This window comes from Falco biarmicus, chromosome 5 (assembly GCF_023638135.1).
Source record: "Falco biarmicus isolate bFalBia1 chromosome 5, bFalBia1.pri, whole genome shotgun sequence".
NCBI lineage: Eukaryota > Metazoa > Chordata > Aves > Falconiformes > Falconidae > Falco > Falco biarmicus.
In genome coordinates this window covers 43,142,788-43,158,109 of record NC_079292.1, presented here as the reverse complement: position 1 = coordinate 43,158,109, position 15,322 = coordinate 43,142,788, and the positions used below count along the sequence as shown (strand labels likewise).

The following is a 15,322-nucleotide window of genomic DNA, read 5'->3' as shown; positions in this document are numbered from 1 at the left end:
AATTTGCTTTCTCTCGCTCACTCTGAGTGATTTCTAACTCACTGAAAATTTAATAATCAAGCTAAATTCTTTAATCTCCTTTATCACCATATTTAGGGATTTGCTTCAAGCTGAAGTATATCTCTCTAAACCTATGCAAGTTATGTTTTTACTTCCTCCTGTGTAAACCCATAGTCTTCAGCAGATTTGCAAAGTTGCACTCAATTCAAGCACTAAAACTAAGCCTTTGAAAGACTGCAAAGTATGCATGTATGTATAAGAGATGAAGAACATTTGTTCAGGCTGTAATGATTAAAGGACTACTGAAATAAATAGCACTAAACCATTATTTTTATGTTCCATTCCATCTTCTATTCTAAGTGAGGAGGTAAAAAAGTCTGAATCCAGTCAAGAATTCAGGACACCAAAAAGCACTCAAACAAGACTGAGATGTCCGAGTTTAAATTTGCAATCCAAAAATGCTGTTCAGCTGCTGATTTGACTCTGGAGGCATCTAAACTTGCCGGGCTTACGAGGCTTACCTCCCTGTTTGAGGGCTATCCACAGCTTTCCTCTGCCAGGTATGTACTCATACCAGCCAAAGCAGTTTATAATTTAATCTGAGCAGCATCTAGAAATTCAGTGCTCTTCTGTTTAAATCCTCAGAAGGGCCAAAACCCAGTATAGGTCCTCAGGGAATACGTAACACAACTGCAAAAGGACAGATCAGCCCTGCTTCAGTGTTTTAAAAATCAGCTCTTAAGTGGCTGCTCACAAGAGAACATTTGAGTCTGCAGATCATGACTGAGTTTACAGGCTTACCTGCAGCCCTTAATTAGACATTTGAACTCTGTCCTTAGTTGTGGGGTTTTTTTTCACCCTGCATTTTTGGGCGCTTCTAGGGTGTGGCACTTGTACTTCTAGAGCAGACAGCTGAAATAAGATTTTGCTGAGTGGAGTTCTTAAGGACCTGCATCCTTGCTTTTTAGCTGTATCCCAGTTCTCATAGTGATTTACCAATGAGCTGCAGTTAGCAGCTATAAAATTTTAATAATATTTGGGGAAGAACAACACTAAAGACTCACAAAAGAAAAGGAAAAATACTTGGAGAGAGGATTTCTTTTTTCTTCAAAACAAAGCAGAAACAAGTAAACAAGACGAGATCCAGATTGCCTATGCCTTATCAATGTGGAAAAGATTAAAGCTGACTTGGAACCCAGGGGTCTTCTCCTGTCTCCCATTCGATGGGCAAGTGGCTGCTGGAGGGAGGATGTCTTACAGAATTACCCCAAAAACATACCTTCATATATAACCCCACCTGCCCTAACAAACCACTGTTTGGTGTTGACTGTGCTTAGGTAGATCCTGAGCATTCATGCCCTTGTAGGATCCTGCTCCATCCTGGCTGGGCCAGAGGAGTCAACCTTGTGCAGGGCTGCATCGGCTGGGTGAGTGTCAGATGACCCGGTACAAGTGCAGTTCCGTAGCGGTGCAAAATGGGTGGATAATGAAGCTGTTTTGCATTTCTAGTTCAGTAGTTAATACTAAAGTTATGCTGGAAGTGATTGGATCTCATTGTGCCTGGGCTGTGCAGATGCATGGTCAGTACTGATACTTGTGTGAAAGAGCTTCTGTGCTCATGGCAGATGTCTTGGCCATTGCCATGGAGGAGACAAGCAGACAAATACTTCGTTTATTTTTATAGGACCAAGTCTTATGAACAGAAACAAGATTAGCACTGTTTTGTGAGCTACTTCACAATCATTTTCTCCTCTTGCTGTTGATTTACTATTGCAAGTAACAGGATGAATTGGAAGAAAATGTATGATGTATCATGTTAGAATGGAGAGCTTTTTTAGTCATAGTAAACATTAATAGATATGAATGTGTGTTGAAGATACATATTTTTAGTCAGCAGGTCTGGGTGTGATGGGTCTACCTGTGAGTTCTAGAGTTGCTGGTGGGGGAGATTTCTGGTTTACAGGTTTTCATTTTTAATACGCTCCTTAAGACTGGAAGAAAGCTGGTGTTCTGCCCAGATTCAGAGTAGACAAGCAGATTGAGCAGGGTAAATATAGCCTGATATAAATCACAGTGAACATATGCAAAAAGCTGATTGGGGATTCAGCTGATAGGGAATTAAAGGCCATGAGTAAAATTAATTCTTCTCAACATAGTTTTATGGAAAGTAGGGCTTGTAAAACAAGTGATTGACTTGATTTTAATCGTTTAATATTTAATAAAATTACAAGTTTGATAAGATGCTGCTGCTGATTTAGTAGACTTTAAAAAGCATTTGACTTATTGCCATGTGAAACCAATTAATAAAACCATAAATTGAACTATGTAAGGAAACAGACCAGACTTCAGTGAATAACAAACCAGCTAGCAGGTCTTAGTATAGGATTGTCAATAAAGGAGTTTCAAGGACTAAGTCATTTTCCCATAGTGGAAGACAGTGGATGAGTGTAGAGAGACTGGAAATTGTGTCTGGGTGGTGGGAAGGAAGGACACCAGTGTGAATGCTGAAGTATGGTCTCAGAGCCAAAAGAGTCATGCTGTGTGTAGGCACAGTCCAGGAACATGACCAGGCTGATGATTTTTTGCTGTATATAGAACTTCTAAGAATGTTACAAGTGCGGCACAGTTTTACCATCTGCCTTTGTCAAAAAAAGCTTTAAAATGGCTAAATAACATCTAACATTAAGTGCCTGCAGCATCTGAATTGGTGCTGAGGAGTTCTTTGTTGAATTCAAGAGTTCTGTCTCTACAGTTTATTCTTGATCCAGTCTTCTTTACGTGGCTGTCCCCATAGCACATATGATGTAGCCAGAAACAAAGCAACGGGCTTAAGCTTCATAAACAGGAGGTCAGAGAAGACAATTTAGTATTCCTTGATGGTTTTAAATTATATATCTATAGTCAACTTTGACAAGTGACTAATCTGGAGGAAAGCAGTGTGGTGTTTTCCAGAGTTCTAGAGAATTAGAATAGTTCTAATGTGGTGTATTTTGGAAAGTTTTGAAGGTTATTCCTTTTTTTGTACACGTGTATACAGCCACCTTAGAAATATGTGTCTTGTGGTAAGTTGATCAAGACCACCTACCTGTAAATAGACCATACCTTGGACAATTTACATCTCATAGGTAAGAGGGGAAAAAGCAAAGCAGTAGGGGTTGAATTGACTACATGATTATTCATGAGCAGTATTTTGAATAGGACTCAGGTCTGTCAACAGGTACATGGGTGTTTAGTCTATAAAGTCATGCTACCTCCATAAAACTAGCTAGAATAAAGGCAGTATCTAAATAGCATTATTGTTTCTATTAGTACTGTGCCCATGCCATTAAGGTAGTGTAACACAGAGTACATTGTTACCTCTTTCCATGTGGAAGATTTTAAACTAAATAATGGTTTCCAATCAGAGTTTTTAATGTTACCTATTATTGTAAATGCTAGGTAAGCTACAAAAGAAGTGTGAAATTTGAAATCAGTTATTAAAAAGTATTTTAAATCATCTTATTGATAGTTTTATAGTTAGCAGAGTTTTATAAAATTCATAAGCCCTATGAAGATCTGTCATTAAATGATAAGGATATTGCAGTTGTTCTCAAAAGCAAGCATTTTGTGCTCTTTATCTGTTAAAAGTATAAAATAAAATGTGTGTATTATCAACACTTATATGTACAACTCAAATCCATTTACTTAATTTGAAATAGCTTTTCATGTTTCTATAGAACTTTATATAAGGCTGCTTTGAAGCAAATTTCCTTGAAAACTGTATATTCTTCCTATATTCTAATTATATCAGTCTTCTGCTGTGAGAAGAAGTACAGGTGTTAGACAAATGAAGCAGAGGAGGTTTTTTGCTCAGTAGTAATATTGCTCTCACTTGCAGTGTCTACCTTGTTCCCCGTTAATTTAATCATGACTATATATAAGAGAATCCATTTTTTTCCCTAAGGTGCATGAAATATTCCTGTTGTTCTTCCTTATATTTTTATAACTCTTTCACATTTGTAACATTGACCTTATTTTCAGTTCAAATTCATAGAGACCTTTTTGTCTTAAACTGATGTAATTGAGTAGAAATGAGTAATCAGTTGATGCATCAAAACTCTGTGGAACAATGTTACATTTGGAAGATAATTTATTTAACTTTGCAGTAGGCTGAATTCCAGTAAATTCCAGTAAATCCAGTAAATGTACCACTTACATCCTGTTAAAGAAATATTACATCTGCAGTTCCAAGGAAATAAAAGTTGCCATGTGCTTATGTTGAAGACAGCTAGAGGAAAAGTGTGTTCCCTCAGCCAGCTGGAGCCTTAATTGATGAAACTTGGACATGTCCATTGAGGGTGTGTCTTGTCTGTATTAATAGCCCAATTAGGGATTAGCAGTACTCAGTACTAGTGTAGTATAGTAAAATATACCACATTGTGTGCATTCCACAATTGTGTATACTGCTTGATCGTTAACACTCTCCCTGGCAGATTATGACCTGAGCCAACCGTAATTCTCCCGGACGATGCTTGGACATGATTCAGGGAGTAGCACAGTGCATTGCTAGTATGGAGAATTCCTTCAGAGGGAAAGGATGTAAGCCTAGTGTGTCAGTTTCTTCTCCCAAGTAGCAAGAGATAGGATGAGAGCAAATGGCCTCAAATTGCACCAGGGGAGGTTTAGATTGGCTATTAGGAAAAATTTCTTCACTGAAAGGGTGATCAAGCATTGGAAGGACTGCCCAGGGAAGTGGTGGAGTCACCATCCCTGGAAGTGTTTAAAAGACGTGTAGATGTGGCACCTGGGGACTGACTTGGCATTGTTATCTTAATGATTGGACTTGGTGATCTTAAAGGTCTTTTCCAACCTAAGTGATTCTGTGACACTCTGATTCATTTGTTCTTAAGCTCTTAAAAATCAAGAAGGTCCCTGTACCATTTGATTTATAGTGTGAAAAGGAATCTTGGATTCTGCCTCTCAGATGATCCCTTCCATATGCATGCTGTTTCTTCTAGCGAAGAGATCACCGACACCAAACTGTGTTTTGTGCACTTTGTGAATATTCTACCTTAGGCTCACTGGTGCTTTCATTCTTCCAGTCATGTTTTTCTGCAGCTCATCTGTAAAAAGTAGTAATACTTAAAGAAGAGAAAAAAGTGAATGTCTCTCACTTGATACTTTTTCTTTTGTCATACCTAAAAGCCCTCCCTTTGAAATCTGGTATGGTATTTTGTGACCAAATATTATTATACTTTACTTCTGCGTTCATATTGAAGTTGACTCCTGTTTGCCACACTGTAACCTTTAGTCCATGTTTTTACTCACAATCAGCATCTTGGCAAGAAGCACAGAAGGTATAGCAAGTGATACTTTGTTATGTACATAAGAAGTATGTAGGTATTTTGTACAAATCAGTGAATAGACTCCTGAACGTGCTGTCAAAATATATGTGTTTTCCTATGAAAAGGGTAGGGCAAGATGTCTGAGTTATGAGTCTTAAATAAATTATCTGGAGGAAAAGGCAATCTGCTGTATAAATATTGCAAGTTTTGAAATCAAGGCCTTTACACTGATCTGCACTTAGAGCCCTGGCCTTATTTTGTAGTAGATAATACTATGTCAAAGCAATGTTTAGTTACACTCAGCAGTTGTTGTATTCATTACGTCAAATTTAATCTTGAATATATTCAACAAGAGCACCCAGTTGTGCTGACAAACCTGAAATAATTTCCCTTTAAATATGTTCTATCACAAACCATTTGGGCACGTTGCCCCTCTGAAGAATGACAAAGTCGGTGTGCAGGCTCAGCTGTATAATTCCTGCTGCCTGTTGAGTTCTCTTATTATATACAAACATCCCAGGAGAAGACTTAATAGGTATCCTACTGAACATTGCAGTAGCAGAGGTGGTCAGTGTGAGGCATTTTCTCAAGGGTATTACTTTACCAATCATTTCAATTGCACTTGCGTGATTCACCACTGCTTGCATATTCGTTTGTACTTGTTCAAAGGGAAAGGAATTTAATTTTAAAATGCTCTTAAATCACTGCAATACCCATTTTACATGGTGAAAGAACAAGACAAGAAAGTGGATAATCAGGTTCTCAGAGTTTCATAAGGAGAACTGAAATTTGCTCAGAGAAGAAACAATAAAAGTCAAAGTTTGCTTGTAGAATACTTCAAAGAGTATCCTGAAAATTCGGGATCAAACACATTGTACAGAGGAGGGCACCTTGTTAATTGTAATGAGGAGATGACAATAAAGATCAGGAAAACAGTGTGTGAGAACCTAGTTTAACTGGGGAACAGCAGACAGTTGTATGATGGAACCCAACTCTTCTGGGGAGCATTTCATTGCATGAAACACACTGGAGTGCTCTCAGGCACTCTCTGGAGAAGCCTCAATGCAGCAGGAGCATAGGAAACTGTGCTGGTTCTTTGCAACTTTAACTCCTTGTGAACTTGATAGCATTGAGTTTCACATCCGTAGGCATAGCTGAGGAAGTGCTCTCTTCAAGGGAAAATAATGCTGATCACTGCGATGTTAAGTTTCTGAACCTGAACTGTCTGGCATCTGGAAGTACTTTCTCAGCTGATGTCCATTTACGGAGAATGTGTTGTGTAAACACCATTTGGATTTCTAAGGCTGTGTTCTTCTAGGTCTTTGTTGGTCACCAGTGATGATGACAGGGCTTGCAGGCAGCTTGTTTTTACTCCTTCACCATTCTTCTAAATCGGAGCTTGGTCCTGAATGCTGTAAAAATAAGGAGGGAGCCAGAGCCATTTTGTTGTGACTACTGTGATCTCTCGTGCTTGGTTAAGGGAGAACATCTAGCAAATCTCAAAGAACAGATTTCCCTCAAGTTTCATTTCTGCCACCTCTTCATGTAGGAAACGAGGAGAAGGCAGTTTGATAGTGTGCTGCCAGTTAATTAGATTTTGGTTTCAGACTAGAAATGACAAAGTATTTCAATGTTGTGTCTTTTGGGTGGAATCAGAAATCCAGGAATAGAAGCCTAAGTTCCTATACAATACATAAACTAGCACCTCAGTGTGGCAATCCGTACAGCTGCTTATTAGCAAGAGTTCCAAAGCAGGGAGAAGCTCAGATACCTAACTCAAAGCTGCAGGAAGATCCCACAGTTTATTTAGCAAATTTGTGGCCAGATATGTATTCATTGAAGTAGGTGCCTAAAATAACTCCTTCCAAGAATTGTGCAGGGTGCTTGAAAGAGAGACTAGGTAGGCATTCAGAGCTTTAATCTCGTAAATCTACTGGAGACTACGTCCTGGTTTTTAACTAGCTGGAGTGATGCTCTGTCCTTCTTAGGAGAGCCATTTGTATTTCCATTCAGCAAGGTTATAGGAGTTGTTCACTCGCTTCTGTAGGGAAGCGTTATGATCTAGGTGTCCTAAGAACTTCTGCATCTCTGCTTGGATTTCATTAGAGCACATGGTTTAACTATTATCCCTGAATACTGTATGTAGACTGCTGGTATTTCATAATATTAAGATACTATTCAACTCTCCATAGTATCTACATATTGTTACTTTCTTATTTACCAGGACCCTTGTCTATGTCTACATAACTGTTCCAAGCTACCTAGTCTGATGAAGTTGAACTCCATTCTTCAAGTGTGATTTAGTCAATACAGCCTAAAATCATGATGAGAAAGAAGAGCGTATCTGCAAGCAAAGCTTCCTTGGTCCTCTTTCTGTGCCAAATGATTTCTGCATTGGAAGTACCTCTTGACTGTAAGTATTAACCTGCTAAATAAGTGCAGGTTAATGGAATAATGGAAGATTAGTATATAATTTCTGTATAGGAAGATGAAGATAACTTCAGCATGAAGCTAAATGTGGAGTGTGTTTGCTCACTTCAGTCAGGACATTATGATTATGAATATTTACACTAATTCACTGAAAATTTTAAAAAACCTGCATGTAAAATGACTTACATTGTTTGCTTGAGAAGGGTTAACTTATGTTTCTCATGAATACTCACACTTCAGTGTACCTTGATTGACTATTTGGTGAAAATGAAGAAGGGCAGAGAAGCCTAGTTAAATGCTAATTATTTGTGAACTTAAGATCATATTGACAATTTGCTGAAAACCCCAGGACAATTCTTAGCTGCTCTAAGCAGTCACCCTTACCTTCATGTAAGAAGTTTCCAGTTCTTCTGGAACTTCAGTTACGAGTTCTAGTAAAAGATTCAAATACTTTGATCCGGGAGAGTAAGTTAGGCTCTTATATTTCCTGAGCAGTGCCTGGAAACAGTTAAGTACCTAACTTTAAGTTAAAAGCTTGTGTGCTGAGTAGGGAACTCCAGCATCAAACAGTGAGGAAGCATCTAGAAGAAGGGAAATCCCATGATCTGAAATTCTGTTTTAGCGGGGAACCTTGAAGGTAGCGCTCCATGCTGAAAAGGAAACAATGGTAGCTGTTGTGTTTTATAGCCCTAATAGCTGTTTTTATGAAATTATTCATGCTTCAGGTTGTTATTTACTTCTTAAGATAAGCGTGATCACATTTTCAAAATCCAGTGAACCGTGTTGCACCTCACAGTGACTATTCATTTGTTAAACTGATTACCAGAGAAGAGAATATTAGAGCTGGTGTTAAATTGATGGATTAATACATCAGTAAATTTGCCTACAATTCTAATTCGCACGGCTTTCTTTACACCCATGTTTTTGATATGTTCCTACCTTCCATAAATGCATGATTTTCTTTAATCATTGACATAAGTTGCAACTGCTTTGGTGTTTTTTTCTCCATGCATATTTACAAGCTTCTCAAACCAATGACCTGTATTTCTGTAACAAGATCAATATATCTGAATCACAGCAGACTTGGTGTGTATGCCTTTAGAGCAATAGTGTAGCTTAAAGAGGGCTTTAAAAATCCTTTTCTAAACTTAAGTTCTCTCTAAATGTTTTTACAGGCTAGAAATAGTGTTTTAAACCCATCTTGTAGTTTAGGAACTAATGTAAATTGTGCACCACTATTATCTTTTGTATAGAGCATCAGTAGGCAAAAATGAGTAGCCCTTTTAGATGTGTCATGTTTAACTCTCAATTAACTTGTCTCCTACCGCATAATGTTTAATAACTTTGTTAAGTCTGATAAAGTTCCATACTTCAGTTTTTAGCCAAAAATCTTGTTAATCAAAATTACATCTATAATGATGGTATTGCTTTCATAAATAATGATTAGAATGGGCTGTGGGAAAGCACCACAAGGGAAGGACTTGTGTTTTCTGTGGGTCTTCCCCACATGGCCCCTACAGAGACCTGGTGGTGAGAACATACTTGATTAGCTGAACCTTTAGGTTTCATCCAGGTATACAGTTCCTGTGCTCATCAGTGCCTCAGAGTAGGATGACTATGTAGCTGACCAAAAGAAGTCTGACTTGCTTTAAAATGTTATTGATGGGAAGACCTCTATGCAAAGTATTTGAAGTAAGCAATAAAGATGTGACAACTAAGATTATTTTTTTTTTTGGTTTAGTTATTTTTCAGACCAAAAGGGATTGCATGTCTGTTGAGTAGGATTAGGTGCCTTCGTCTTTGCAAGAATTTTAGCCTGAAGCATTCTCTTTGTTCTTGCATATGATCATATGGGTGGATTGATTTTGACTGCATCATGAGGGCAGTGCACTCCATTAATTCTGATTTGCTGTCTCTCAGTATCAGTGTTTTGTGGCCCTTGCAAGGCCACATACCATGGTTGCCCTTAAAAAGTCAACACTTCAAAAAAGTTTCTCATATCACAGACTTTGAGATGAATGTACTAATGTCTGACACAGTGGAAATCATGGCTGGAATTTCAGGCATCACTGCATGGGTTACAATACTAAATATCTTAAATGTTTTCTTTTTAATGGTGACCAATGTGCTTGTCAGAGCTACTTATCTTCCCTCTCAAAAATGCTAATTTTCTTTTAACTAACAAATGTTTCTCTTTAATCTCCATTTGTCCATTCAACTGCTGATTCTGATGGGGGAATAAAAGCAAAACTTCTAGAAGAATGTAAGTTCCTGTCCACAAGAATTAGGCTGTGTGCTGCTGAAAATTTATACTGATTGTGTTGCAAATAGAATTTGCCGTCCAAAAATGTGTGACATTTGGTTAATAATTTTGTTTGCTGTAGCTAGATGTTTTGTGCATGCAGTGTTCAGAAAATACTACTGTACATAAATCAGTGTTCTGATATTTTGAACAAATTAATTGTGTGATTTTTGGTTGTGTGCTATCTGAACATTAAAATCTTTACTCAATATCAGCATGAGCAATCTTTCATTACTACTTTCAGGAGTAAATGTATTTGATAAAAAATAAATTCATTGGAATATATATACTTATAAACTATTTTACATGTCTGAGTTGGAGATACTTTTATATCCTTAAAAAAACAGCTGATATTTAAGTAGACCTCATCTTCTGTGGACTCTCCTAACTCAGCGTTAGTGTCATGGTTAATTTAATAAGTTTTAAGTGCAGTGCATAGTACAGGAGTGGAGACTTCAGGTTTTTGATGTACATCAGGTGGAATATCCTGTATGTTGGGCAGTGTTCATGTCACGTCCCTTTTCAGAGTGTGCTTGCTTTTCCCAAGTAAGCATCTGACGTGTACTGGAGAACTGCCTCTGAGAGGGAATAGGACTGTCTTCAAAGAGCCACTCTAAGGAAATACAGAAAACGTCATCATTATGTAAAAGTGTTGCCTTCCTCTTTTAAGCACTCTCTGCAGTGAGAAAGAGGAGCAAAACCCAGCTCTGCACGGCCTGTTTTGCTTAGCTGCTGTATCTCATTATGGTTCCATGATCTGGTTTTTTTCCCTGGCTATTTCTTGTGGGTAGGGCTTTACAGAGAGCTACATCTTTCTGTGCTTCAGAATACTTAATGCATAATGGTAGGGAAGACTTAAAATAAAAATCCCAGTTCTACAATTTTAACTGGCTAGAGAGATGCGTGAGAACACTTCTCTCATGATTGAAATGTTTTGCCTAAGTGGATAGAAATGACCCCAAAGTACTAGCAAAGTGTGTTGCTGGACAATTTACAACATTTAAGACAAGAATGTTCACTTGGTTCCTTTAGATGTCACTAAACTATAAACAGATTAATCATCTTTAGGAAGAGAGCTTTCTCAGTGTCAATACCATAACCGGGTTGTGGGTTTTTTTTTAATGCAAAAATAAGCATAGATAATGCTGACAGTTTGTAAGTTACTTTAAATAGGTAGGCAGCAACCACTTTGTTAGGTGAATAAATTTGGTTTTGTGCTGCTTATTCTAGAGTACTTGATACATCATAGATGTTAAATGTTTTTTTTCTCCTGGGGAAATTCACAAGATTGACTACATTTTTGTTGGTTTTTTTAAGGAGAATCAGTACTACTTTTTCCTGCACGTTCACTCTTTAGAAATTAGTTACTATTTTTGTAATTTTTTTACAGTGTCTTATAACACATTTTTTACTCCTGAAAAGTAGCTTCTAAAAGCATGCTTTGTAGATTAATTCAATACGTTGAATGTAATAAATGTCTCAAAAGTTTACACCCATAGAGAATTTGGAAATACATAAAATTTTTAGAAACACAAAACAATGTATTTTTTTTTTCCTTCTGTGTGGTAAAAAGCATTTTGTGTGGATCTATGTCTCACAATTCCTCATTCAGGATATATTGAACTTAGAATTCTGTGTCCTTTGATTTTGTGAAAATCTGTTGAAATATGATGTATAGAAATGATTGATATTCATTACACTTTTTGGCCCAAGTCTTCATCTGCTGTAAATCAGCATAGCTCAGTTGGAAGTTGCTATAGCTACGCTGATTTACAGGAGTAGAGGGCTTCAGCCTCCTAATACAAAGTATACTTTAATCCTGCTTTTCTGTTGATGATTTGATTGCTAATTGCAATTCTGCTTTCTGTGCTTACAAAACAGTTTCCCTGGTACTTTGAAAATACTGTTAAATTATTCTGTTTCTTATATTCCATAATGAAGTGTCACAACCTCCTACAATAACGCAGCAATCTCCAAAAGATTACATTGTTGACCCTCGAGAGAATATTGTAATACAGTGTGAAGCAAAAGGAAAGCCACCTCCTAGGTTAGTAGCATTTTGTTCTGCTTTTGTTGGCCTAACAGTGTAGGAAAACTAGGAGAAAATAACGTAAACGAACAAGTGTATGCATATGTATCTGCTTGCACACACAGAAACATGCATACGCTTCTACCTTTGTAATTTAAACAGCTAACAGATAGTGATATAAATTTGACTCTTCTCATACTTGTTTAAACTTTTCTGTAGTCTTCAAGGAACTGTAGTATTTTTTTTCTCCTCAAAGCTCATACAATAAAATAATACTTGATTATTAGAAGAGCAAATAGGTAACTGCCCATGGAAGGCACCAGGAGGCATGCCATACTATGCACTGGATCACATTCCAGATTTAGGCAGTTTCTAAGAGTGGGCATTGAATAAATACAGAGTAACACTAATAAATTAAAATTTAATGTTTTGTAGATCATTCCATTTTACAAGGCCCATCTTGAAATAAGCATTTGGCCAGAAGTTATGTAATGTGTATCAGTTTTAATGATCAGTATCCACGATTTACCAAGTGTATTTAATAGCCTTAAGATTTGGGTTTGGCAGAAATGGTAGCCCTGGGTATAGGTCAGATTCCCGATCATTTTTCATTTTAAGGCCCTATTCAAGTATCTTAAAATATGTGAAAAGTACTCATTTCAAGATGCTGAGCTACTACTGGAAACAGCAGTAGCTATGAAACATTCTGGCATTGCTAGTAACTGCTTCTGATTTCAGAGACTATGAAGAGAAATGTGCATCTCTGCTCTCAGTAGTGTTTATCCTACAATAGTGAGGTCAGTCTATGATTGTTCATTCAGACACACACAGACGTCATTAAATGTACTTCTGAATAATGACTTTTTCTACATTATTCCTTCTGGTTGCCTTGGGATCATGGTCATTATCATGCTGGGCAGCAGAATGGAGAAGATGGGAGATCACCGTTACACAGCCATAAAGCTGCTGTGTTTGCCAACATTTTAATTTAGGAGGCACAGTGCCGTTGTCAAGAGCCTGGGTGTTGACCTGGAGAATCAGATGATCATCAGGCGCAATGTGCACAACTGTACTGCTTCTGCAGATGTTTCTCTTGAACACCTTTTTGGGTTAGATTTACCTGGAAGAACAAGAGCACTGTCTGTGAGACTTAGATATATCTGAGTCATGTGCCAGGGCTCTCTACTGTACAGCCTCATCTTCCCCATCAAGCCTGTGTCTCACTTTGTTCCCCTGCTACACAGGATTTAAGTGCAGAATTTTCTAAGTTTTCTAAGCTTGTTTTTCTAAGTTTTATAAGCTTGTGCTTAGTTTTGCTTAGGCATCCGAATAATTTATTTCAATAGTTACTCTGGTCCATCAGTCTTCATGACCTCCAAATACATATTGCAGCTTGAGCTGCTTCAGAGCTCTGAATTTGAAGATGAACTTTTTCAGCCTGGAGCGTGAATGGTTTATTAAACCAGGATAACTTCTTATTGGTGAGAGCAGTTGCATAAAGGTTTATGGATGTGCTGCTACCTAGAGCTTGAGCAGCAAAGATTCTGACTTTCACGTATATCAAATTCAGGGGTTTGTACCACATTTGCCACGTCTTATCTGAGGCTGTATTACAATCCCCTGTATCCTTCAGTGTTATTTGGTAGCAGAGGATTACAGAAACCCCATGTTCTCCTGCTTCATCCGCAAGGCCGTAAGAAAGAAATTCATTATTGGTTCACTGTGCACACTAGTCCTCCCCAAAACGCTATGGTGCTGGCCAAGTCCAGTACTGCTGGCCAGGTCCAGTTCTGCTCTCCACCACTACAAAGTGCAACTAGCATGTCCAGTCCTGCTCTCCTGCTGCAGGTCAGCGCATGATTTGAGTGACTTAGAACTTAAAGTTTTTCCAGTACCATGTAAGTTTATACTTCTAGGAAGCATTCTAACCCGTAATCATATATAGTGTTTATGTTTAAGATTATGAAGCTGAAATGTAACAAGTGCAAAAACTGCTGTTCACAGCATTTGAACCTGTGAGTGCTCAGCACTTCATAAGTGTTGATCTAGCTCTCGGTAATTGTACTTTTGACCATTAACAAAGCATAAGTAAGAAATTGGGTGTTCACGGTAGTATAGGTCACAGATGGACTCTCTGCTTTTTTACATTTTTTTTATGAGTTCTAATAGCCTTCATTTTTAGTGACTACTTTTCAAAACATCTCTTGCTTTGAGTAACACCAGTGTAAATTTACTAGTTTAATTATGGGCTATCAGACTGCAAAATTTCATTTAAAGAATCGTGGTTGTTTGCATTAAAGTAGTGAAAATAACCTCACCATGCAGTCTTTAATTCACTTGCTTAACTTTAAAATGGCCAAACCAATTAAAATAAATGGTCTCCTGCTGGGACCTGAGATGACACATTTCAGCCCAGAGCAAGTTTTTAAAGGCAGGTTTATAAACCCTTTCAACAATAGGCTTTATAATGGAAATCCTAATGCAGCTTTAGCAATATCAGTTCTCACAGATGTTACTGTATCATCTTTGGTGGAAAGCAAATCAGTTCTTTTCATTATATGATTAACTTCAGAATCTTGTAATGTAATTTTTTTTAAAAAAATATTGACTTTGAAATGGCTCCTGTTAACAAGTTCTGCCAAGGCTTTTATCTTAAAGTATTGCCAGATTTCTTATATTAAAAAAGTGCTCTATTCCTTTATTAGTTAATTTAGTTTGGGAACAAGTCTAACTTGTCTGCTAAAGAAAAAACACCATGTATTTTTGAAAATTACTTTTTTCTTCTTTCTCTCTATACAATCTACAAAAGGCAACTGAAGAAGAAACTTTTCTTTCTGTTTTTATTATTTTAGTTTCTCCTGGACACGCAATGGAACTCATTTTGATATAGATAAAGATGCACAGGTAACAATGAAACCAAATTCAGGGACCCTTGTCATAAATATTATGAATGGTGGGAAGGCAGAAGCATATGAAGGGGTATACCAGTGTACAGCAAGGAATGAACGAGGAGCAGCCATTTCCAACAATATTGTTATAAGGCCCTCTAGTAAGTGAAGCTCTTAATGTTTGTAAATGTGAAACACTTCAGTTTGCTTATTTTCTTATTAATGTTTTGCTTCTTTTTTCCTGTCTTAAAAATTTAATCATCAAACTGATCATGTTAGAAGTTATTGTATAGCTTCTGATACGCAAATTTAATGCATTGCATGTTCTCTCCATTATTCCTTAGAAAAT

At 37.4% G+C, this 15,322-nt stretch overlaps 1 protein-coding gene across 27 annotated transcripts in view; it reads left to right on the top strand.

Moving 5' to 3' along the window:
- The window catches only part of NRCAM (neuronal cell adhesion molecule), a 166,117-nt gene that overhangs the window by 85,683 nt on the left and 65,112 nt on the right, over positions 1–15,322 (top strand). For 17 of the 27 annotated variants that reach the window (XM_056341512.1, XM_056341518.1, XM_056341516.1 and 14 more), the window contains 4 exons: positions 7,549–7,737; positions 10,000–10,017; positions 11,998–12,103; positions 14,938–15,134. In XM_056341512.1, the coding sequence (XP_056197487.1) occupies positions 7,647–7,737; positions 10,000–10,017; positions 11,998–12,103; positions 14,938–15,134 (412 nt within the window). In that variant the 5' untranslated portion in view covers positions 7,549–7,646. Of the gene's footprint in view, positions 1–7,548; positions 7,738–9,999; positions 10,018–11,997; positions 12,104–14,937; positions 15,135–15,322 lie in introns of those variants that run through there. The other 10 variants (XM_056341538.1, XM_056341533.1, XM_056341532.1 and 7 more) reach the window with 3 other exon arrangements.